This window comes from Stegostoma tigrinum, chromosome 21 (assembly GCF_030684315.1).
Source record: "Stegostoma tigrinum isolate sSteTig4 chromosome 21, sSteTig4.hap1, whole genome shotgun sequence".
Classification (NCBI taxonomy): domain Eukaryota; kingdom Metazoa; phylum Chordata; class Chondrichthyes; order Orectolobiformes; family Stegostomatidae; genus Stegostoma; species Stegostoma tigrinum.
The window spans coordinates 32,879,092-32,906,407 of record NC_081374.1 but is presented as its reverse complement, the minus strand read 5'-3'; the positions used below and the strand labels follow the sequence as shown (position 1 = coordinate 32,906,407).

Genomic DNA, 27,316 nt, shown 5'->3' with positions numbered 1-27,316 from the left:
CACATTACTGATACACACATTTTCAGTTAATCATTAACAACTCAAACTTACAATTCAAAAAAATAATGAGACTGGGAATCTTTTATGTTATTTTCAACAAAGTAAACATCATCTTCTAACACTAGTAAAAGGATTTTCTTGCTATCAGCTCAGTAGAGCAAACAAAACAAAATTTACCCTCATCTCACAGGTTTTACAAGAAAATAAAACAAAGTCTTACCGTGGAAATTGTGCCAATTTTATGGTCATCTTTTATAATATTAAATTACAAAGAATTGTACAGTACAATACATAGAACACATTTTGATGAATGGATTCAACAGTTTTCAATGAGGAAACCCGAGAAGCATTCTGAGACAAGTCACTATAGTTCCAAGCTCTTGAGTTTTCAAACAAAGCTCAAACAGAGCATTTAAAGTTCTCCTACCCGAAATTGAAATACATTGTCCGGCTCATCTTCACCAAAGGGACGTGAATCATGCTCTCAACAACAATGCAATACTTTCTTCAGTTGGAACACATAATGATATTCATTAACGAGCACAGAGTTGGGCCTAATCACATCCATTCAACTGCTTCACAATCAGAAAATGAGCCACATGGGGAAGTGCAACTTGAGCTGCTCCCAGTCACTCCCTTTGATAGCTTTCAGCTGCAGTCTTAAATTCAAAACAGCAGACTGACCAATAAATTTTCCATCCACCCTTGTGGATAAATGTATCGCTGTGCAACTACGGACAATGTATTTATGTTCTGTTTTTTCTCTGCTTAGTTAAGCCAGGTCTTCAGCTTAGAATAAATGATTTGAACAAAATCATCAGCCAGTGAAGTGACCCCTCTGACTGCCTGAGACATCTGTGTTAATTGAACCAATGTGGTTTCTTCTGGGAGTACAATCCCACCCCTGAGCAGCAAACACACATTTTCCCGGGTTCTTTTTACTTCAACTGAAACAACATACATCTTTGTGACCAGAATCTGTTACTGTTTTGTGATCCAAAACACACTTTATTGACAAAAAGAGAAACTCTTTAGAGAATGAATGTGAAAAGTTTCAAATGGAAAATATAAACACTTGTCTGCTCCAAAATGGAAATTTAGATTATGTTCATTTTTTGGAGCGACTTTTAAAGAAGCTTTCTGCACTAAGGGACCTGACCTCATCGCCACAAGTAACCCGAAAAACTTTTCTATATTAGATAAATGGCAAGAGTATAAAAAAATCTCTCATTGATGTACCATTTCTGAAATGTGTTGACCATGCAGGTGAAGACTACAATTGCTCTGCGCTGTTTTCTCCCATAATCTGATTGCTATCAAATAAACTAACAACAATGAATGAAAAATAAGGGAGAGGAAAATAAGAGTGGGCAGCAAACAGTAAAGAAAGGAAGGACAGGTGATTAATGAATGTTATAAAAATGAACAAAAATTAATGAAATCCCAATGTCTGAAAGAAAGATAAAGGCTAAAAAAGGTGAACTATTGATGAGAACCATATTTAAACAAACATGATCAGAGGGAAAATTATAAAGGCCTTTACCACAGTTATTACCACGTCATTGAGAACTTTTTGTGATGTATTACAACTTACAACCTTTTAATGCCACATCCAAATTCTAACCAGAATTAGTCATGCATTGATAAAAACTTGAATGCAGTCAGAATAAAAGGGGATGTTCTCAAATAGTTATTTTTTAAACTGATACACTTATTTCAAACTAAATTGTGTCTTTTCATTGCATAGCTAACTCTTATTATACTGAGATGTAGTGTTGTCTTTAAAGACTTTTAAAGGCATTATGAATTGCAAGAAGTTGTTTAATTGTAAACAATAATACAAATTTTAAGTGAAAATACTGCCAAAATAAATTAATTCATAACTAAACTTGTGACTGTTATGTCCTGAGGTGCTGCATGTACAATATTTAAACGTTTCACAAGCAAATTTTATTGCACAACAGCTGTTCATGTGCCATAAGACATAATGATATTAGATTACTACTTATCAGTTGGGTGCATGACAACTAAAAAACTGTTTCTTAAGGAATAGCTGGCCTTGAAATGAATACTTTCCTTAAAATCATAAGAAAATATCCATGACTTGGACAAATTAGCTGCAATTTGCCTTTAGTGTAGTTTGCCACATTCAGTGTTTTGAATATAAATATCATGAATAAATATGAATGAATGCAATTATTTCCAAAAAAAGTGTGTTTTTAAAGTGTCTCGGCCTGTTTGAATTATCTTACTTAACTGAATTAATATCTTCATGCTGCTTACATGAAATATGCAATATATCATATTCCAGTTAGTGGTAGTAGAGGAGTGGAGTTGAGATATTAAATTCAGTACTTATGCAAAGCAATGAACTGAGAATTACAAATAGCCTCACTGCTGAAAGCAGCGTAACAATAAAAATAAACCTTGATCCACCATCTAATATTGATACTAAATGATGCGAAGTAAGTGATCTGCTGACCATGTCCAGTTTGACTTGGAAAAGGCCATTTCAGAACTAGAAATGCCAAATAGTTTCTGTTAATGCTAGTGCTAAACTTAATTGCCTGGCTAATCCTCTTTTTTTGCAAACACATGCAAGAATTACATAAACAGTTTCAAAATGCCTCATTACATCAATTGTGCTGATGGCCCTGTGACATTAACAACTGTTCCTCGCCCTTTACAAAAAATAAATTGTCCAAACTCTCCTCTTAAAGTGACTGTTTTTCACATGTTTCTTATGCTAACCTTAACTGTTCCTCTCTGGCTGGGTATTTGGATCTTTTTCACCTGACAGCTTGGTAACTTATGTCGTCATGTCCAAACTGATTAAAATTAGCGCAATCTCAGTGACAGACATAATTAACGCCATACCACTCATAATTGCCACCGTAATAACAGAATAATTTATTTCTGGAAACATTTTGAGTTACAGCTCTTCCACAGGGCACTTCCCATTGGTTACACATGGCCCACAAACTAAATAGATACCACTGGAAAGCAAGTGCTGAAAGATGTCTTCAATTTTATATTAGACTATTAGATTAAATGGCAAATGTACTGATGGATTACTGTGATTCATCATAATGTAATATATCCATCATTTCATCCAGACGTTTTCTTATTTTTCAGAGGATTTTATGACCGATATATATCTGTGATTGGTGTTAGGGAATCCATTCTCCAAATTTCAATTCTAAATGCCACCAAGGCATCTTTAGTTTCAACACAAGGGAATTGTACAATTGTGAGCCAACTGGCTGGGATCCATGTGAATATAACTGCAGCTGTTCACCCACAAATGTACATAATTTAAAAGCTTCTTAACCCTTTCAGAACTACAGTGGTTTTACATGATGTTGGTGCACTGTGGAAAGATTCTGTACTGTGTCAGAAAAATGTAACTGTCGCCATTTGAATTTCAAATCATAGAATCCCCACAGTATGGAAGCAGGCTATTCCCCCATCAAACCCATGCCAACCCTCCAGAGAGAATCCCACCCAGACCCACACTGTGACTCTATACATCTAACCCTGCATTTCCTGTGGCTAATCCACATTTTCTGCACACACCTGAACACTGTGGGCAATTTTGCATGGTCAATCCACCTAACCTGGACATCTTTAGACTGTGGGAGGAATCTGGACAACCCAGAGGAAATCCACACAGACACGGGGAGAATGTGCAAACTCCACACAGACAGTCGCCCAAGGGTGGAATTGAACCCAGGTCCCTGGTGCAGTGAGGCAGCAGTGCTAACCACTGGGCGACTGTGCCATCCAAATATTTCAAAGAATTGCCAATATTGATATTTTAGAGAATAAAAGTAGAAATTAATGCAGTCAATTCCGCTGTAAGCGCCTGGTGTTTTCTAGGTTACAAGGCTCACTGAACTCAACTTGTGTCGAGCAGTATTGTACCCAATGACAGAACATTAAAGAGTAGTCCTGAATGTAACTTTGAATTTAGTTTTGATAGTCATACCTCACACATCATCCCGGCTTGGAACTACATTTCTACTCCTTTACTGCTACCCGGCCAAAATCCTTGAGTTCTCTCCCTATCAGCATTGTGGGTATGCCTAAACCACAAGCACGACAGTCATTCAACTTAGCAGTTCATGACCACCTTCTCATCAGCAATTAAGAAAAAAAACTATAAATGCTGGCCTTGTCAACAATGTTCACATCCCATGAATGAATTAAAAATATAATCTTTGTTTCAAAAACTAAACATCAGTGTTCTTTGGTGCAGGTACAAAGGGACAGCATTTAAAGTATGCAACTGCAATTATCTACTTATTATGTACCTGCAAAATGAGATTTACATTATGCACTGCCTTAATCAGCCAAGCAACTTGTTAAATACTATTTATTTGTTAGACAACACTATTCAGCACAGCCTAATATCAAACCCACACGATATATTATCAATACCTTTTAAATCACACTATGAAGTAGACAATAATGCTGATGTACAGTAAGCAAGCAGGAACATCAGGCTGCATTTTTAAATGGTTAGATAGTGACTTGGTAATTGTGCCCTTGTTAAGCATTCCTCATGTCAACTTATATCAACTATACTTTCAGCACCTAACTGCTGTTCTTTCAGCACCCAACTTCCATCAACCTGAAAGTAATGTACTTAAATTGGTGGAACAATGCAAATGTCTGTGCAATTTCAATCATTCTCGTGATTGCATTGGTTTTGAAATTGCTTTCTGATCTTATTAAGCACAAAAGATTTCTTTACTGTGACCATCCTCAGAGACTCAAGGCTTTTAAAAAGAACAAAACACAAATTTCCAGTTTAGGCAGAAAGGAGGACACAACAAGTTTTACGTTTCCAGAAGATTTTGTAGTAACACCAAACTGTAAAAAAAAACTATTGATTAAATGTTATTTTTTAAGGTTGCTTTACTTCAAACCACAGAACAGTACCTTTCCGTTCTTAACTTCAGCAGACCAAAAAGAAACCTTGAAGGTATGCTTTATATTTTCTTCAAAGTCGATATCCAATTCTCCCAGAAACAGTCCATAATGATTCTTAGCACTACAGGGATTACATATGATCAGTTCATTTCCCAGCTTGGTTCCTTCTAATTCTAGAGCATTCTTTCATGATGAAAGTTTTCCAGGAGACTTCTTCCTCTAGCTAATACTAAGCAAATCTTCCATGCCCATTATAACATATCAGCATGTGCAGTTTTCCACGGTGAACCACAGAAATATTCAGCATTTAGGTGCTTGTTTCTCCATCATACCCTAGCTGACGAACTGTCTCTATGAGTTCTTAAGGATATATTAGATATTCTTCCTGTCTCAAAAACCATTTCAACAACATTGCAAATCATTTGAGCTTTGTATCCAAACTAAGTGCTAATTAGTTACCCCTGTGAACCCAACTCTTTTTTTTATATCTCGGAATAAATGAACAATTGTAAGCACAAGAGTTTACAACCCAATATCCCTAATACATTTTCAGTAATGTTGAAATCTTCCACTCTTATTATACAGTATTCTGTTTCCAATCAAACACAGGACCACACTCTTGGCTCTCCAATGAAGATCTGCTTTATACCAAATAATGATTTTAATCCACCGAGTGGAATATGGATTGGATTTTTAAAAACACAGGCTCTTTACGACATGGGACAATAATTTGAACTGACAGCTAAGGTGATGAAAGAATTTGCATTTCTGTGCATTTCACATTCCAGTCCCAATGCGATCGAGACAATCTGCAAAATGCAAAGACAATAACTTCAAGGGATTGTGTAGGACTGGCATCTTCCATCTTACTAAGAAGGTAAATTTGGGGCAAGAACTTGAGGCGTGGAGAGCGGGTTTTAAATAATAATTGCATGATAATGGGGCTTTGGCTAAGATAGCTTCTAGACATAAAGGGAATTAAACCACCTTTGGAATATATGAGCAATGGCTTTTTCTTAATTCCGGACAGTTGGAGGAAGCAGGTCACATGACAAGCTGACACTTTCTAAAGCAATAATAAAATGTGAGGCTGGATGAACACAGCAGGCCAAGCAGCATCTCAGGAGCACAAAAGCTGACGTTTCGGGCCTAGACCCTTCATCAGAGAGGGGGATGGGGTGAGGGTTCTGGAATAAATAGGGAGAGAGGGGGAGGCGGACCCAAGATGGAGAGTAAAGAAGATAGGTGGAGAGAGTATAGGTGTGGAGGTAGGGAGGGGATAGGTCAGTCCAGGGAAGACGGACAGGACAAGGAGGTAGGATGAGGTTAGTAGGTAGATGGGGGTGCGGCTTGGGGTGGGAGGAAGAGATGGGTGAGAGGAAGAACAGGTTAGGGAGGCAGAGACAGGTTGGACTGGTTTTGGGATGCAGTGGGTGGAGGGGAAGAGCTGGGCTGGTTGTGTGGTGCAGTTGGGGGAGGGGACGAACTGGGCTGGTTTAGGGATGCGGTGGGGGAAGGGGAGATTTTGAAACTGGTGAAGTCCACATTGATACCATTAGGCTGCAGGGTTCCCAGGCGGAATATGAGTTGCTGTTCCTGCAACCTTCGGGTGGCATCATTGTGGCACTGCAGGAGGCCCATGATGGACATGTCATCTAGAGAATGGGAGGGGGAGTGGAAATGGCTTGCGACTGGGAGGTGCAGTTGTTTGTTGCGAACTGAGCGGAGGTGTTCTGCAAAGCGGTCCCCAAGCCTCTGCTTGGTTTCCCCAATGTAGAGGAAGCCACACCGGGTACAGTGGATGCAGTATACCACATTGGCAGATGTGCAGGTGAACCTCTGCTTAATGTGGAATGTCATCTTGGGGCCTGGGATAGGGGTGAGGGAGGAAGTGTGGGGGCAAGTGTAGCATTTCCTGCAGTTGCAGGGGAAGGTGCTGGGTGTGGTAGACTTCTTTCTTTGTTCAAGTCAAGAAAATCTGGTTTTAAAATTGCTTATTGGTTCTTTCATGATCACACAGCGTAAATAGTTAAGTACTCACTGAATTGGCAAGTAATCCTTTTCAAACAAAACAACCCATTGCAGTCAAATGAGGAGAGGGAATAGAAGAAAGCCATTTGACCTCTCCTTGTCAGATTGCAACAGCCCCATTTTAATCTCAAACAATCAAAGCAGGCTCACTCGCAAGCCAACTTCTGAACAGGGCAATGACCCATTTCATTTTGCTTTAAAATTAAAAACTCAATCCCAAAACACAACAATTTTATTAGCCATATAATTATAACATTTCCTGAAAGAAAAGCATAACCTACATCAAGTTACTGAATGTGATACTGAATTTTACATTTAGACATTTAAAAGAAGGAATTTAATAGTTGTGTGCATGATTTCCATTTTGCTATATTGCATTAAAATTGGTATATGTTTTGCAATATAAGTCTGCTTCTCACTGATCTAATTCAATGTTACACTTCCCAACCCCCAGCAGACAATCATGCTGCACTGGAAGTTTGCCTAAAAAGTAATAAAAGAACCAAAGTACACGGCAAACAGAAATTCTTGAAGCCACCTCCCACAAAGCATGTAAAAGCCAAGTAAAGCATAAGGCAACCCTTAGTACATATCTCAGAAACGGATCTTCAAAGAAGTGGAATAGAACTCTGCAAAACTCCTGTTGAAGATGGTAACATTTGCATAAACGTTCTCCGAGAATTTTGTGAAATTTGCAAGGAGCTCAAATGTTGAATGAAGATCAGTTTACCTCAAAGAGATTTGTGACACTCAATTCTCTGATGAATGGGATTCAATTTTGTACAGCATTATCATTATAAAGGTGTTTTGAATTATGATGCGGAAAACTACAGAATTACGATGTAATTCAATAAACATGTTATCTATTTACAAAACCTACGTTTTATATTTACTACTCCCATGTAAATTCAAACTTCATTTGGCCATCAATAATGGATTATATAGAAATTCCATCCTGCGCATCTCTGCTAGAAATCAGAGAACAACAGCAAAATACTCCTGAACACCAACTGCCTCAAGAACTGAACACATCTGGTTTTTAAAGTAGCATTAATTAGTGTTGTACTCTTTTAGAGGATAAGGACACCTTTATTTCATTTAATGGACCCACTTTCTTTATGAAAGAGCTTCTGTTAGAAGTCATTTATTTATTTGAAAATGAGAAAGACGAACGTACCATGAATCACCTGCAATGCAATTATACCTTACGATATATTGATGTTTTTGGGGCCTTGATCAAACATTAAAAATCCTTGCAAGGTCATTCTCAGTCAAATTGGATGAACCCCAAATACAGGCACTGTCATTGCAATGCGAGATTCATGAATAAATGCAATGCCAGGAGCTGACAGTTTTGTGCCTCTTGCTCATTGGAATGACCTTTGTTCCCAGACCGTGCTAACCACAGCCTTCACTTGGTCGCATGCAGGAGTTCACTGCCAAAATTATGGGCTGGATTTACTGCTTCCCACTGATGGGCTGAAGGCCGAGAATGGAGTATGTTAAACCCAGAAGGTAGCCTGGAAAGCACCTAACATCCTGTCCCTACCGCTATCACAGTTATACTTGCAAAAAGATTCATGCCTGGCGGCTCAATGTCTGCCACTCCCTCTGCCCAGGTCTCATCCGATGATTGTGTAAGTTGTGTAGGCTTGTGGTGGACAAGGCCGGGGTGGGGAAGGGTGATAGAGCCCCCATTTAACTAGCCCCCAGGCCCATTGGAGGGTCCATCCAGCTGTAACACTCTCACAAGTTTCCAATCCCCTATTGCTTCCCAAACCTTCGCCAGACCCCAAATACGCAAAGTTCAGACATATTGCAGTGCGCCTCACTATCTCAGTGCAATGGCAACAGTGCTCATTGTTCCCCCTGGCATGGCCAGGACATAAACAACAGCCAGTCTTGACTGACCCTGTTCCAGAGGGGATTAGGGACAGATAAAGAGCACAATGGCACATGGGATAAATTCAGGTGCATGAGAGGCTTCTGCATTGTGGGAACTAGTCAGCAGCTTTTAAAGGTGTAGCAGGGCCTTCAACAGCAGGTGTCTATGGTGGGGTTCAGCACAGAAATGAGGTACTAATCTGACCCGTTGGGTGTCTTCCTGCAGGGTGTAGTACAGCCTTTGACAAGCTGAGGGGCCAAGTTAGATACCATGTGACAAGGGACAAAAACATAAAACCCAGACCTTGTGAGTCAGAAGACTCCCACTGTGGATGTATGCATGCTGGATAAATAATACATTCAACAGACAGCACCCCTGAACCAGAGAAACCTCAGATAGAGACACAGTGAGAGACACAGAGAGGGAGAAGTACCCAGGAGTGACAGCACTGTTCCAGATTGATGCATCTTGTACAGAATTGCCAGGGTCACAAATAGCACAAATGAATGCCATTGACAGTAGCTGTGAACTGGGACATACTAGTGGGTAGGCCAAATAGCTGCAGTAGACCTAGCTGGAACATCTGGGCAAAATCAGAGTGACAGGCTGTGAGGAAAGGGAGCTCCCCTTTAAATCTTGGAGACAAAGTAATCTTCATCTCATAGCTACAGGAGGCTTCCAGTGGACATTCCATCAACTGAACTATTATCTGACTGATTAGGGGTCTGGCGTTATGTGCTACAACTGTATCCTGAAGAACAGATCTATTGCCGTTAGTTTGTTGCTCTCAGATAGACTTATCTATTAATACCTATTCCAGTAGAATAAAGGATCCCTGTTTATAATCCTCAGGCAGCATGTGTTAAACTTTGTGTCTCAAAAGGGAAGTTGCATTGTGACTGTATCAGCTGCTGTCGTAGCTGCAGAGAATGGGGTCTGGCCATGAGGGAGCAATGATACAACTGGAGAGAGAGCATGTTTCAAAATTTCCAGTTGCTGCGGAGAAAGTTTTGTTAAAGGGCATGGAAAGGATACTGTGTGCCCTCAGGGATGTATGTACATCCAGACTCTTCCACAGATGTCCCTGGGATCAGACAGCCATGGAGTCAGCATCAGGAATGAGATCCTGAGGATCATTTTGACGAAAGTACAATGAGTTCGTACAAATGGTTCAGGTTAGTGAATGACATCTCCGCATATCATACAGTATTGACTGCACCACTAGCCTCATCTACTGCTCAGACACTTTGTTAAATCATTTTTGCTGAGATTGAAAGACAGGCCTTCCACAACTGAACTTAATTTTAGAAAGAAAAGGTGGATACACGATGTAAAGTCATTATAAAATGACTGTTTCGTTAAATTTTACAACATAAAATGCAGTATTTCAGACCATGTTTTAAAAGAGGTTCATTGAACTGAACATTCCATTGGGTCCTCCCAATTCAATCCCAGCAAGGTCAGAACGGCCAGAGAAGTGACGACTCCAGATTTCAAATACTACAAGTGAGTCTTATAGATTGAAACCACTTGCACACCCTGCCCCCAGCAATTCACTCATGACATGCATACAAGCCTAACAGATTGTATACAATTTATTAATGCACTACTCACTTCCATCATGCAGTGGAGAGGTTCACAAGCTGGAACTAAGCAAATGAGTGAGGGCACATCTTCGTGCCTCATCCCTATTGAAGCATTAGGACACGACCAGCAACATAGCCATTAATAACACAATCCTTAGGCTTAATCCTCCTTCCTCTCGGGACTCTCTTACCCCCTAATACCCTCTCCCAATTCATGAACTGAAATGTGGGTGCTCACCCTTTCTGCTACTCCATGGCAAGAGAGAATAAAATATAGGCTCTTCTCATCACGTTGAGAGCCTCGATGACCTCCCTAACATAACAATGAATGAGAATCTGTAAGTTGTTACAAGTATTTCATTTAAGTCTAGAAACAGATATATAAAAGTTCATCATCACAGTCGCCTTCACAACCACATGCAAAGATCCTTGCTTTGCTTTGATGATTCAGTTGTGGCTGTTTGATGATAATTTCATTAAAGATGCCCTGACAACAGCACAAATATCACAGTCCTTTGCTAAATTTCAGGTAAAGAGAACAATTGTTGAATATCTGGGTATATATGGTTTCCTATTGAGACCTTTTGTCTTTGTTCCTCCTTTTTCAGCAGCTCTGTGCAGTTTCTTGCTTATCCACCCAGTCACGTTTTATTTTTAAAGCATTGCTGCAGACACACCCATCTTTGGGAGAAACTCGTTTAAACAGAAGCCTTAAAGTAAAAAACAGTCCTTTAGCATTTGTCACATCACTCCTGTAAACGTTTGCAACTTGAAACAACATGGAAAACACGGAACATTTTAAGAATTATAGCAAGAAGGATCAGCCACAGGCAAACCAGTAAAGAACTGACAATTGTTTTAAATGAGAAAGTGAAGCTTTCCTTCTGCTGCTGCATGTGTTCAACAGTGTGAATTAAGAGAGGGCATCTGCCTAAATCAAAATGGCAGCCAGATGCTAAGTTAGTTGTCTGTACTGACTGGTATAATAATCTGCCTTCTCTCCATAGATCCAATGGACAAAACTGTGCACATGCAAACAACTGTGCCGAAATGGCAAAGGATATAATTCAGTGTGATAGCCTGTGCATGACACTGATGCTAATAAAGAGTGTACGAATCAGCTAGATCTCTAGTTCTGTGCTTTGAATAGTTGTAGTCTTGTGAAAAGGGATTAACTGTATCTATTAACTATATTTCTGCTCTGACAGAGGCTCCATCCACTTTGAAGGTTGGGCCTCAATAACATTAGACTGACAGGCTGCAGGGAAACCCATTGGGTCCAGCAAAGTACTTTTCAAACTAATGCAAAACATTTAAAATGTATAAATAAGCAGTGTTTTGTATGGGCATGAGTTGCTAATGGATATTTATGCTTATTAAACATATGTCTAACTTGGCAAGTCCCAGAGAGAAAATGTATTTCACACAAATTTGAAACTAAAGAACAAGGAAGATTAATGTGATTGGCACAGGCATGAGTCAATCAGAGGAAGTCTAATAAACTAGGTGGAGGATGAATTTGCATTAAGTAAAATGAGAGTCAATATGACTTCTTGTTTCTAAAAGCTAAGTATATTCTCAATAACAACCTTTATTTTACTTTCTCATAGTCAACCAAAGAAAGGATAAGTGTTGTAAAGCAAAAACCATATGGAGTAATATTCACTTTTAATGTTTCACAATGAATGAAATAGAAAAACAAATAGCTTTCCAGTGTAAAAGACTGGAAATCTACTATGAAACTACAAGCTGCACAAGGATGCAATGGTTCAAGGGAAGGCCCACAGACACCATCTCAGGGTAAATACAGATCAGCACTAAATGCAGCCTGATCAGCATCGTCCATTTTCTGTGAATAAATTAAAACAAAACAGCACTGACCTTTGTTTCTGTACAACTTCAAGGGGAGCAAGGTTAAGAGATAGATTTTTTCCCTCCATAATGTTTTCAATCACCCCATAATGGCAGTGGGAAGTTCAATCAATTTTGAGGGTTGACCTTATTAATATACGGCTGACAAACTGCAAGCGAAGCAAGGGATCCTGAGGAACCCTAACGGCTCCAAGCTGCTGACTATCACCTGTGTCCTATTGATAGACTTGCCTGATTGGTCATTCAGAACTGCTTAATTTTATGTCCTTGGAAACACAAAAAAATAATGAAGGCCATTTGGTCCATTATATCAGAACTAATCCTCCAACGTTAAGCACACAGCCTTATATGTCTCTTAAGTTCAATTTTTGATTTGCCTTTGTGTGAAATAACAACTTTTTCCTTGAGAGAAGAATTGGTTTCTGCCTCCTGTATGATAGTTTGTCATTGTCAGTTCTACAGCCATTTTCCTCACTTCTAATTTGCACACTTCCTGCATACTTAGCCATGGCTTGCTGCTGTTTCAGACAAAACAATCAATGAATTGTGTTTGAAAAGTTTTGCAGGCAGTAGATGCCATGTGGAAGTGTGCATCTTATATTTCTTGCAAATATTAAAATTGGCTATTTTATTTCAAAATTGAACTGTGTCATGAAATTATTTTAATCTGTGCAATACTTGTATTTTATACCTATATTAAATTCTTGTTTATTTAAAACAGGGGGGCTCACCACAGTTTGTTAATGAATGATTAGTTCTGAAGCCAATTCTTTTTCAGCCGTTAGGGGCCATTAATGGCTAATAGTGTGAGACAACCTCAGCCGACTGTGTTGAGAGCACCAGGGGTAACAACTGAAATTTCAGTAACTAGCAGCTATTAGGTACAAAGCTGACCCCTTCCTCTGCATTTTTTCTGTTCAAAGGATAATGGAGAGGGAAAACCAGCAGCAGGGGAGTACATCAGTCATTTCAGGCAGAACTGTAGATGACAAGGCAATTTGTGTTGTTTTGGTAAAGGCAAGAAAAGAAAAATCTATTTTGAAAATGCTTGATGATGATAACTAGTTGGCCTGTTGGTCCACTGGGCTAAAGTTGTACTGGTTTTTACACAGAAGTGAGAGCTATTAGCTGTTCTCTCACCATTACTCTCTGAACAGAAAATGCCGGCACTGCACAGGAAAGGATCAGATTTGTACCTAACAGCTGCTAGTTAGTGACATTTTGGTTGTCACCCCTGGTGCTCTCAACACATGTGAGGTTGTCTCACATTATCAGGTAAGTCAACGCCACTGATGGCCCGAATATGCCCAATTAAAAACAAATCATTAATCAGCAATCAATGGTGAGGCCTCCCATTTTGATTGAACAAGAAGTTAATACAGGTATAAAATCAAAACATTACACACGTTTAAATAATTGCCTGACACTGTTTATTTGAAAAATGAGATAGATTAGGAACATGTAATGTACACTTCCACAAAGCAGCTACTGCCAGTAAAATCCTTCCAAACTGTTGATCGGACAGATATCCAGGGGTCGCTTAGTGGGATCATCATAAGCTGGGATCAATATCCAGTGATGCTCCACTGAAGGCTGTTTTCACGATGACAACAATGTGTTTAAACAATGCCAAATAATCCACACTGTTAACAGGAAAATCAAGGTTTTTTGCAGCAGAAGGAGCAGCAGTGCTGTACTGTCACAGGTTGTTGTCATAGATATTCCTCCACCTTAATTTATCTCCATGGCTAACTGGAAAAAGACTTTGACTATGCTCATTTATTTTTATAAAATGTTGGTTGTAAAGAGCCGTCAATTCAGAGAAGCAAATGATTCACTCCTTTCTCAGCATTTTGAAGTTCAAGAATTTCAAAATTATTTGATTTTTTTGCTCCTCTAATCCATTCCTGCATTTGACACTGTTCCAAGTGCAGTACAGAACTAACTAATGCACTGTTAAGAAACAGACACAAAGAAAATCCTTTTTAATCTGGAATTATAGCAACTAAATTTTCATTGTTCTAATCAATGTAGAATCTCATAGTAATCAGTTTGCTGCACAATACTCTCCTCTAGAAAGCCCCAGCAAAGCCCTGTACTCATGTACCAATTTTTTTTTGCAGTTCCTTTCTCGAGAAAGTTATGGTGGCTGAATCACAATGATCCTAACTCATGGGGTCATGGTACATGCTGTGGTGAAGTGGTAATGTTCCTATCCTTAGACCAGGGGACCTGGCTTCAAGTCCCACCTGCTCCAGAGGTGTATAGTAATATCTTTGAGCAGATTGATTAGGGAAATAAGCTAAAGTGAAAAAAAATACACATTCAAACACAAGGAATAAGATTTTTAGGGTGACACGGTGGCTCAGTTCTTAGCACTGCTGCCTCACAGCACCACAGACCCTCAGGTGATTGTGCAGAGTTTGCACATTCTCCCCGTGTCTGCGTGGGTTTCCTTTGGCTGCTCTGGTTTCCTCCCACAGTCCAAAGATGTGCACGGTAGGTGGCTTGGTTATGCTAAATTGCCCATGGTGTTCAGGGTAAGGTGGGTTAGACATGGGGAAATGTAGGGATAGGGGAATGAGTTGGGGTGGGATGCTCTTTGGAAGGGCAGTGTGGACTTGTTTGGCCAAATGGCCTGTTTCCACACAGTGTGGATTCTATGCTCTATGATTGTGTAGCATCACATTCCACATCAAAAAATTCTAATAGGATTCCATAAAAAAAAAACATGCCTCACTCTCACACACGTATAGCTTATCTGTTTATAGTAGATTGTTTACATCTATGTTGCTCCCTTAATGTAAGGCTCTTCATACAGGCTTAATCAAAAAAACGTTAAGACCCTCCAACCTCATATTGGCAAGGACCCCGAAACAACCGCACAGATGCCAATATCCCATCACCAAGTCACCCTTTATTTACTTGTGTACAGTACCCTGGACGTGGCCAGCTGGCTCGGAGTCCCCTGGAATGAAGTGATTCTAATCTCCTGGTTATATTCATCAGCCAGGGAATTCCTGATTGGCCCAAGTTAACAACCACAGTGAAGGATCTCACAGTCAACAAGATCCAGCGGTTCCAGTCACTGCAGACCCCTAATTCAAAAATATTGTATGCTGATAATGAGCCTTGCATGCATTTTGTGCCTACGATCATAATAAGCTTCAGACTGAATAGTTGGAAATTAACCCAAGACCACAAAGTGAGAGGCCTAATTTTTCATCTAAATCTATTTTTGTGGAGTTGTGGAGACTTCGATGCCCACTAAGAATGAAGAACAGGAGCAGGATCCTGAATCCCACTCCTATTCCTGGCTTATTTCCATTTTGTTAGTAAGGAAAAGGGGGCATGGCATAAACTGCAGGTGGAAATTCTGATCATTTGAGCAAATTAAACTCAAACACTCCTATGTCCTATGGTCTTAATACACAAGATAAGCACAAGAGAGACTATTAAAGCATTTGGCATCATAAATATGCATATTTGTTCAGACAGACATTTAAGCAATTGAACAGGTTGAAACTTACTAAATGGGTTTTTATGAATGAGACTTTTTCATACAGTGAACTCTGTGATGGGTTTTTTTCATCTCATCATGATTTTTGTTGTCTTCCTACTGTTGAAATTAGTGAGTTGGCATGGACGATATAAGGGCTAAGGGTGGTGTGTTAGGCAACATGAAGTGTGATAAGCTGGCACTAAGCTGCAAGTGATGCTGTAAGCAGCAATGGAGTGAGCAAAGGCTTAAGTTGGCATGGATGGTATGAGGTGTGATGGGGACTGGGTGTGGGAAGCATAGATTAGGCCTAGCAAGTGGGTGGGTCATGTGAGGGAGATGTGAAGAATGAGGGATAAAGGAAAGATGGCCTAATATTTAGCAAAACATTTGAGGCAAACTGCCCAACAGCAGAAGTGAGACTTTGAAACAAACTCATCAGTTCCTGTCACTATTTCCAACATATGTGTGGAGAGATGGCAGACTTAATTAATTCCTGACCAAACAACACCACATCCTGATTACTAACCCTATCCCCACAAACCCTGAGCAAAAACCATACAATCTGTGATACGTTTTCTCATGATGGATATGCCAGGCAGGGTACTTCCTAACTTGAACTATCCATTTCATGAAAGCCTTGAATATGCAGTTGTACTTTTTTTCTTAAAACTAAACTTCTTTATGTGTTTAATAAAAACATTATCTTCATTCAACACAGTTAGGTACTGTGTTTTTATCAAATCAATCCTTAATGTGACATTACTGAATAACTAGACCAAAACTCAATAAGCCTGAATAACATAAGAGCTGTCACTTCATCTTCACCGCTGGAAACTGTATTTTCCTTTTTTTAGCTCGTGTTGACAGATAGGCTTAGATTTTCTAGTCTATGGACAGTTGAGGACAGGAAATATGATTTACAACATGGGATTGGATCAAAAGAAACAGTCTTACCCTTTGGAAATTGGCCTGGAAATTTTAACCTCCAATAGGCATCTCTCTCACTCCCTGGGGCACCCAGACTCCTACTTCTCTCCTTCACCACCAGCATCTCCTTAAAACGTGGCACACCCATCTTGCCTACTTGACCCAAGATGACTCGCCCTGACCTGACAGCTCATCTCAATCTGATTCCCCAACACAACCACCATTCACCCTATTCATCTAGATTTCCATCCAATCACTCATTCACTAACATCCAGAAAAGCTGTTGAAACATCTCCTGGATTTTTCAGCTTGGGGGATCAATTGCATAGTTGCGCATGAGTTAGGTTCAGGCTTTTCCGTCGGCTCTGTAACTATCCAGGTGTGAATTAGAACTGTCCAATACAACAGATAGCGCAGGCCAAAGCAGGTGTGGTTTATCTTCTCCTGACAAGCCAGTGCTACATGGAAGCTGTCTGATTTCAGATACACCCCACACTTCTGAAAATGCGGCAGGGGAAGACACTGGAGTTTGGCAGTGGCACAAAAATCAGGGTCATGTCAACAATCCATCAGCGACCGTTGTTCCTCAGAATATTTGGGCCATTGGTTGTTGCCGGGTAAACTCTGGCAGTGGTATGGCTGGACTGTAAAGCCCGGAGTGGGACTCAGGCAGAGGCATGGTGAGAGCTGGGAAACCCAGAGCGGGACTCTGGCAGAGGCATGGAGATGGCTCGAAAGCCCTCAGTGGGACTGCAGCACTGGAAAGGAAAGTTGGACTTGCTTAAACTTTTTTTTTCTTGACTTATTCTAAGTTAATATGAATGGTACCATGCATGTATGGCAAACATACACATGTTTCACTGTATTTTTACATTGAAAACATGTGACAATAAATGATTCAATGATTCATAGAACATAGAACATTACAGCACAGTACAGGCCCTTCAGCCCTCGATGTTGTGCCGACCTGTCATACCGATCTCAAGCCCATCTAACCTACACTATTCCATGTACGTCCATATGCTTGTCCAATGATGACTTAAATGTACCTAAAGTTGGCGAGTCTACTACCGTTGCAGGCAAAGCGTTCCATTCCCTTACTACTCTCTGAGTAAAGAAACTACCTCTGACATCTGTCCTATATCTTTCACCCCTCAATTTAAAGCTATGCCCCCTCGTGCTCGCCGTCACCATCCTAGGAAAAAGGCTCTCCCTATCTACCCTATCTAACCCTCTGATTACTTTATATGTTTCAATTAAGTCACCTCTCAACCTTCTTCTCTCTAATGAAAACAGCCTCAAGTCACTCAGCCTTTCCTTGTAATTCAATACAATTACATTCAATTAACAAGCTCTTGAGAAGTCAAAGATTCATTCTCTCCCAAATACATTAATAATTGTAATCAGAGGAGAAAACTGAGTAAATTGACTCACAAAGGAAGAAAACTCCTTCAACCATTTAGTCAAGATTTCTTCACTGATTCCCTCAAATCTATTTAACATTATAAGGTGGCTTTGACAAGAAAAATATGCTATTAATAAATGAGACGCTATCCAAATACTTGCTCATGTTGATTGAACATAGTATATTTTCTGAAATAACTCATTACAGGAAGATTTTTTTCCAAAATGATTGCATTAGATTACACTGAATTGCAATGTAATGACTTCTGTGGCGTCTAATTACTAAGGCTTTTCAGAATCATACAGTCATAGATTCACACAGCACGGAAACAGACCCTTAGGTCCAGCCAGTATATGTCGAAAATAATCCCAAACTAACCTAGTCCTACCTGCCTTCTCCTGGCCTATATCCCTTCAAACCCTTCCAACTCATATGTCCATCCAAATGTCTTTTAAATGTTATAATTGTACCTGTTTCCACCACTCCATCAGGTAGTTCAATCCACATGCCAAACACCTTCTGCGCAAAAAAATTGCCTCTTACGTCTTTTTAAAACTTCTTCCCTTTCACCATAAAAATGAGTCCCCTAGTCTTGAAATTCCCCATCACAGGAAAAAGAAAACTACTAGCACCTCCATCTATACCTCTCATCATTTTGTAAACTTCTATCGAGAATTTAGAAAAGTCTATATGTGTCTTTGAGTTTTTTTTACATTGCAAAGGGTTTTTGTTGAAAAAACTGGGCAGTTTATTCTAAATGAGGGGCTGTGTTTTCATTCCGGAGAGTCCTACAAATGTCAGTTCAGGAGAAGATATTTTTTTCCTCTTCAAGAATTTATTGAAGAGGAATTGTTTCTATTCAGTTAATCAGCTAAGTGGTTGATTTTATTTAATTTTTATATGTTTAATATATATATACTTTTTTTCTATTTTAACATTATTTTCTGTAGGGAATGAAAGGTAGTTTTATAAAGGGTGGTTTGAAACTTTTTTTTAAGGTTAGTGTTATTAAGGCCATATATAAGGTACAGAGTGAGATGGCGAGCAGATTTAGGAAAAGTTATGCCCCAGTTCAGATCAGTCCGATAAACAGGTGACTGTCACAAATGATAAGAAGGCAGTTTAAAAGTCTCCACTGGCTATTCCTCTATCAAATGGAATCAATCCTCAGGATGACAACCAACTTTGAGTATTTGGATCAGATGATTTAATTGCTAAAGGCAAATAAATAATCAGGTAAAGTCATGGAAGGCAAAGAAATGCTGTTTCATTACCTGCAGAATATACACTGTCACTTCAGTACAAATTTGCAAGTACTTACACAATGTATTTTAAAAGTGCTGTAGCGATTGCCATTGCAATTTGAGTTTATAAGGTACTTAATATTGCGCTAACGGTTGAATCAATCTAAACGGAAAATGTTAGGTGATGCCAGTCAAAGAGATTTCAGATTTAGAGTCATAGAGTCCTTACAGTATGGAAACAGGCCATTCAGCCCAACATGTCCACATTGCCCCTCTGAACAGCATCCTACCCAGATCTATTTCCCTACCCCTGCATTTCCCATATCTAACCCACCCAACCTAAGCATCCCTGTAAACTATGGGTAATTTAGCATAGCCAAACCACCTACACTGCTCATCTTTGGATTGTGGGTGGAAACTGGAGCACCCAGACAAAACCCACACAGACACAGGGAGAATGCGCAAACTCCACACAAACAGTTGCCTGAGGGTGAACTGAACCCTGGTCCCCAGTGCTAACTACTGAACCACCATGAAACCCCTCTCAAATGGACTGAAAATGTTTACACAATTTGTTTAACTTTCTGCAGCTAACTGAAGGCTTCAAGGCAAAGCTATTAACACTTTGTATCTGTTTCACAATTAATTGTCTGACAGCTTGAGCAAATCTTATGGTGGAGTGAGTAGGTTAGTGAGTTCAGGGTCCAAGTCCTACTCCACAAATCTACGGCCAAGGAAGGGGAATACATAATGCAGCCAAAAAGATTGAGTATCAACTTGCTCCTTCCAACATTTAATATATTCCAATGGCAGGTGGCAAGGATCAGAAAAAATCCTGGTCAGCTATATGATGGAAAGAATTTTGAGCCTTTGCCATCACTCTGCATAGCTCCAAGCTACAACATGCATGAAAAGTTGTTTGTTATTACAACAAAACAGACTCATTGCGAGGCCACTTGATGGCTAGCCTGAATCAGATTGCCAACAACATGCAGTTTAGTTCCCATTCTTGTTTGGGTGGATTTAGGATTGGCCGTTTTTCCCAACCCATTATGAAGTTTGAATCAACATGGACTGGAGTGGGCTTCAAGTAAAGAATCAGAGAAGAACATATCAGCACTATAGTAAAAGGTGGAGAAAGAAAGTTCCTCTGGTTTTCCTACCATGGATACTACAACCTTGTTTCGACGTTCTTTAGTTTAAACTCATGGGGAATCTGGATAACTTGTTCAGTGACAGGTAAGCATTTGTACATTGGATGAACGTTTAAGCTATGGGTAGTGAAAAATAAGCTGTTGAAAAGTCACAGACCCAAAACATTCATCATATTTCTTTCTCTACAAATGCTACCAGCATTTCAACTTCGCTCAATGTAATTAATATTTTGAACAAATAATCTATACTTAAGGATTCTTCTATGGAATTAAGTTTTGTCTCCGCTCACATCTTACAAAACAAAGGGTGAAACATGATATATATTGATAATTTCCTTGTTAATTAGCATAAAATCAGGCTGTAATAACTCTCATTGGTATTACAACACAATAACGAATATGTTCCACTTAAAAATGCTCATTTAACATAATAAAACTAACTTCAGAATTATGCAATGATTTTCTTTTCATTGTACTTCATTGGCCCAAAGGGTCATTTGGAAATTCTGCATTCATGGGAAAAGTAATTGTAGCACCCATGTCTTTATCCAATCTCTCCTAAGGAAGTAACAATCACTGGTTTGGAACCGCAAGTAGGATTCATTGAATAAGATATGACTATCTACAGAGCAACACATGGGAGGAAGGAAAAACTTGCGTCCTGATCTACATTGTTTCAACTCTAAGCCAAAAAAACAGAACACTAACCATTTACAGTTAATGCTTCAAGACTCTTTACTTAAAAGAAAATTGAACTGCCCACTTTTGTAACGATGAAAACATATTCCTGCCCCATCCTAAAAGAGTAAATCTTCCAGGCTTATTGGCCAAATGTCTTGGATGACACACAGAAAGCAATCCCCATAAAAGAAGAATTTATCAAAACACAAGTTATTCACACTAACTACTTTATCTGCTTTATCAATTAGTATTAAATAATGAAGGTGGAAAATGTTATTCAAAGTAGATTTAAATTTGTTAAAAGTACTTGCTGTGACGAGTCTGTTGTTCCATAAACAACACAAAGGTGTTAATATTAGACCTGGCAAGATCATTTGCACTGACATTGCTGAAGTGTAAAACCACATCCACTGACACACTATTTTTAACACAATTATTAAGTCCTGCAGAACAGAATGTAAATTATCCATGATTTGGCAAGGAAATGCTGTATAATAAAGTGATTAACCTTCTCTCAAGAGTTTACTAGGACAACATAATTACAGCTCTGTTGTTTGTGTGGGGTTTACGGAATTTGGGAAAGGCGAGTGGGAGGGCAAGGTGGCATAGTGAGGATCTGGATATTGGGATTAAAGTCAATTAACTTCAAATCTGCCAAAATGCCAAATTTAGTAGACTTGGCATTCCACATAGGCTTTAACTTCTAGACTAAGACCGAGGCAATAAAAGTTCAAACTATGCCGTAAGAAAAATGAAAACACCCATCCCTTGAGGTACAGCAGGTATGATGGGAATTGTAAAGGTTGAGTAGGATGTTAACAGATGCAGGTGTACCCAGGAAGTAAGTTTTACACAACAATGTCCAGCCGAAATATCAACTGGGTATGAAAGACTGGCTTATGGATGGGACAACATAAAGAATGGCTACTTTGCAACTCAATCTTGGTGAGTTTTCCTTATTACAGGCAGAGGTGTCACACACCTAAAGGAACACTACAATGACAACTCATAAAAATTACACAATGATGTCCAGTAAATTTTTTGTGAATCATAGGGCTTAACATTGAAAGTCCCACTTTGCCAGAAGTTACCAGCAAATCAGAGGGCAGCAGTTTCTGGGTCCTTGAGATTGTCTCTGGAGGGGCAACTTCAGGGTATTCATAGAACATAGAACAGTACAGCACAGAACAGGCCCTTCAGCCCACGATGTTGTGCTGACCATTGATCCTCATGTATACCCCTCAAATTTCTGTGACCATATGCATGTCCAGCAGTCTCTTAAATGACCCCAATGACCTTGCTTCCACAACTGCTGCTGGCAACGCATTCCATGCTCTCACAACTCTCTGTGAGAAGAACCCGCCTCTGACATCCCCTCTATACATTCCTCCAAACAGCTTAAAACTATGACCCCTCATGCTAGCCATTTCTGCCCTGGGAAATAGTCTCTGGCTATCAACTCTATCTATGCCTCTCATTATCTTGTATACCTCAATTAGGTCCCCTCTCCTCCTCCTTTTCTCCAATGAAAAAAGTCCGAGCTCAGTCAACCTCTCTTCATAAGATAAGCTCTCCAGTCCAGGAGCATCCTGGTAAACCTCCTCTGAACCCTCTCCAAAGCATCCACATCTTTCCTATAATAGGGCGACCAGACTGGACGCAGTATTCCAAGTGCAGTCTAACCAAAGTTTTATAGAGCTGCAACAAGATCTCACGACTCTTAAACTCAATCCCCCTGTTAATGAAAGCCAAAACACCATATGCTTTCTTAACAACCCTGTCCACTTGGGTGGCCATTTTAAGGGATCTATGTATCTGCACACCAAGATCCCTCAGTTCCTCCACACTGCCAAGAATCCTATCCTTAATCCTGTACTCAGCTTTCAAATTCGACCTTCCAAAATGCATCACCTCGCATTTATCCAGGTTGAACTCCATCTGCCACCTCTCAGCCCGTCTCTGCATCCTGTCAATGTCCCGCTGCAGCCTACAACAGCCCTCTATACTGTCAACGACACCTCCAACCTTTGTGTCGTCTGCAAACTTGCTGACCCATCCTTCAATCCCCTCAGTAAGACTTTTCTCTTTTGGGCCTTACACGAGTCCTGGCTGGGGTAGAGGAGGACTGAGGGGCTGAAGGTGACAGGGTGGTGTCATTTTCCATGGCCACTTCATTGGATCCTCATTCCCTCCTTGATTAATCCCAAATTAGGGTAAAAAGCAACCACAACATAAACTTAGTCTACAGGTCCTTGAACTTTCCCAGAATCAGCCACTTTTTTCAGAAAATCTGACCAGTGGCAAGTCAATGTCTTAAGTGGCTATTAATTGGATATTTGAAGTCTTTAATTGCTGGTGAGTCCAGAAGGTCTCCAAAGGATCTTCTTGCCCAGCATCTGGCTTATGAGGAGGCAAGAAGGAGGTGAATATCTATTCAGGACCAGCTCACCTCATTATTTGACCTTCTTGCCATCTTCCTATCCATTTCCAGTTTTAAAGAAAAAGTTGCACCCATATGTGACTGCATTATTAATGACCATAATTATGTCATAGATCCCCTTTGATTAAAATATATTCTAACACATGGATTCTCCAATTTGAAGTCAAACAGCTGACAATGTTGACAGAAACCCAAAATACTGTGGAATGCTAGAAATCTGAAATAAAAACAGAAAATGTTGAAGAGAAACAGTGTCAACATTTTAGGTTTGTAACCTTTAAAATGCATCAATTTTGAAATTCTCCTGTACGCAAATACTGCCAGACCAGATGAGAACCCTACCTGGGAAGAAAATTTCACAAAGTGAGTCTTTCAAATGTCTGCGGCTACATCTGATGCTAATTATGATAGAGGCAAAACAGAAAAGATTTGAAAGCAATAACAAGATGAACAGAGTTTTGAGAAAGTTCGGAAGTAGCTTCACTCTTAACAATACATAACAATATTTCAGCTGTTTTGCTGTGAATCATTTAGCCATTATAGTGTACATAAAACTCTCAGCAATACATTATTCAACATATAATTCCTTTCTTTATTTTATGCATAACAGGTGCCATTTTATCCATGTCTTCATGCAGGTAACTGCTTATTTGTCACAGAAGTAATTTCAGTTTGTCTCCTGCCCATAGATTATTACATCACCTACCTTTATGTTAGTGAATACATCATAGAACCTTCTTTTCATGATTTAAAATTAATGATTTGAGCTGCATTTTATCCAAAAAATGGAAAGTATAGCCACATAGTAAGTTCCCCCCCAAAAAATACCATATTTAAAAATGGGATCAAATTTGACTTTTTCTGCAGAATTATAAAATGGTAATATATTATATTTAGATGAATCATTCAGTATCAGAAGAAGAAACCTCTTTAGTTGATAGTAGCTGTTGTTGCACCCAAGAATGGAAATCTGAGTTACATTGGCCTAGAAAAAAGACATGAATAGTGGCTTCAGCAATATCTGAGAGTCCAAAAGCAGTAGACTGAATCTGAAAAAATGTCTAGTATTGTCACAACTATTGATTGTTGCACTCTATGAATGCAAGAGCTGAATCCTGAAGAAAGTGGATGAGAAGAGGATAACAGGAAATCCAATTAGTGGAAAACCAAATGCTAGTCTTCACATCTTGATGAAAGAAGAGGAGCAGCTAGTCTCTCTGGACACAGATTCTCAAAATCAGAGAGTTGAATATTGAGGAAGCAGAGAGGTGACAGCTAAGAGAGAAGAACACTTGTTCAAAAAGATGGTACATTTGAAGTTTTACCAGCCAAAGAGTCGCACAAGTAAACCTTACAATTGGATTTCAGTTCAAGAACATTCAGAGGTTTGAGCAAAGGGGCTTTCAGAGGCCGCAGATGACTCATTCTGATGTGGCATGGAGAAGGGAGCCTATTAAAAAATCTGGGAGGGGTTCAATTTGAATCTATAGGGTTACATATCCGCAGACAGCACGGTGTAATTTTCAAGGGGGTGAAAAAGAATTTTGGTCATATTTAATAATTAATGGACAAGTTCTTTTTCACTTTGACATATTAGTTACCTGTACGTAGTGTTTATTCTGAGTTGCATTTATTTGTTACAGTAATTGTCTGAAATGTGAAATATTGTTGTGCACATTTCTGTCAGTTGTCTAGAAATTATTTTTTCTTGTAAAGTTACTTGTCAGTAGGAGGTTTGTGCTACTGCACTGACCACAAGATAAATGTACAATGAACATAGAACATTTTAACATAGAACATTACAGCACAGTACAGGCCCTTCGGGCCTCGATGTTGTGCCGACCTGCTATACCAATCTGAAGCTCGTCTAACCTACACTATTCCATGTACGTCCATATGCTTGTCCAATGATGACTTAAATGTACTTAAAGTTGGCGAATCTACTACCGTTGCAGGCAAAGCATTCCATTCCCTTACTACTCTCTGAGAAAAGAAACTACCTCTGACATCTAATGAGAATCTTTCTGCACATTACGTGTCACTTCTGCTTTAAAAATACGAACTAATTATGAAAGCTGCTAAAAAAAATACTTTTGAACAAAATTTTATGGTGATGGCTACTGAATGGAGCCATTCATGCCTCTATTATTTTGATCATCATTTTGAGGAATTAGAATTTAAAATGTTTAAATGGTAGAATGCAGAACTACATTCTGGTCATTAATCATATTCCACAGTGTGTGCAGGACACTTGTAATGGCAAAGACTCGCAGCAAGACTCATGGCAGAAGGCCATGCAGCAACCAAGAAGACCTAAGAGAAGATGTGTCCTGGCCTTTCAAGACCCAGCTTCATGGAAAAGAGCCAGTCCTATGTAAAACAGAAAGGAGATTCCAAGGGTCAGCTTAAACATGTGGATCAGTGTGTGTATAAAACAGCTAGTGGAAGAAACAACATTCATGAGAAGGTAATCTTCAGCCCTGAAATATCCCATCCTGGTAGCTCTAAAACTAACAACTGCCCTTAATTTCTATCCCAGCTGATCATCAGTCTTCACAGCATTGCACCAATTCATCTTTTTCCCAACATGATGCACAGAGTTATGGCATAAGGTTTTGCTGCCATCATTGGTCTTTCACTGGTTCATAAATCAGCCATCATGGTTAATAGAAAATAACTCTAGTCCCTTAATATCCAATCAATTGTGAAGGCAAGATGGTGTGCGGGTCTGTGCTGGACATCCACAGCAATCTGTTTGACTCTCAACTGCTGACTGAAATGGTCAATTAAGTGAATCGGTTGTATCAACCTCAACAAAGCCTTAACAAAGAAATGAAACTGGACGACCACTTGGCATCAAACCAGGCCAATGGAAAGAGAATGGCAGAATCAGCCCTGACGACCCTTACCAATATCTGTGAGTTAGCGCACCAACATTGGGAGACTATCAATTAACATAGTCACAGAATATGTCCTGTCCCATCAGCTGCAGAGGTGGTGACACAGTGATATACAGTCACAAGTGAGTTGCACTGGGAGTCCTCAACATTGACTCCGGACCCCAGGAAGTCTCACGGCAACAGGTTAAATGTGGGCGAGGAAACTTCCTGTTGATTAACTCATACTATCCTGCCTCAGCTGATGAATCCGTATGACTACATGTTGAACAACACTTTGTGGAAGCTCTGAGGGTGGTAAGGGCACAAAATGTACTCTGGGTGGGGAATTTCAATGTTCACGACCAAGAGTGGCTCAACAGCAGCAATACAGATCGGATCTTAAAGGACATAGCTGCTCAACTGGGTCTGCAGCAGGTGGAGAAGGAACCAAGAGGGAAGAACATACCTGACCTCATCCTTAGCAATTTGCCAGCTGCAAATGTATCTGTCTGAGACAATATCTGTGAGAGTGACTACCCACAGTCCTTGTGGAGTCAAAGTCCTGCCTTTACATTGAGCCTCGCCATGTTGTGTGACACAATCACCATAATAAATGGGACAGACTTTGAAAGAACTAGCAACTCAAGTCTGGGCATCCATGAAGCACTGTAGGCCATCAACAGCACCATCTGTAACCTCATGGTCCGGCATCTCCTCCACTTAACTGTTACCATCAAGCTAGGAGCGCAACCCTGGTTCAACGGCGAGTGGAGGA

The 27,316-nt window shown here is 39.7% G+C and overlaps 1 protein-coding gene across 4 annotated transcripts in view; it reads right to left on the bottom strand.

The window, feature by feature from the left end:
- The window catches only part of LOC125463028 (neuron navigator 1-like), a 618,648-nt gene that overhangs the window by 249,693 nt on the left and 341,639 nt on the right, over positions 1-27,316 (bottom strand). Inside the window, exon 1 of one of the 4 annotated variants that reach the window (XM_059653432.1) lies at positions 428-558. The exons of 2 other annotated variants lie outside the window; for them this stretch is intronic. In XM_059653432.1, coding sequence (XP_059509415.1) covers positions 428-480 — 53 coding nt within the window. In that variant the 5' untranslated portion in view covers positions 481-558. Of the gene's footprint in view, positions 1-220; positions 307-427; positions 559-27,316 lie in introns of those variants that run through there. One more of the 4 variants, XM_059653433.1, reaches the window with a different exon arrangement.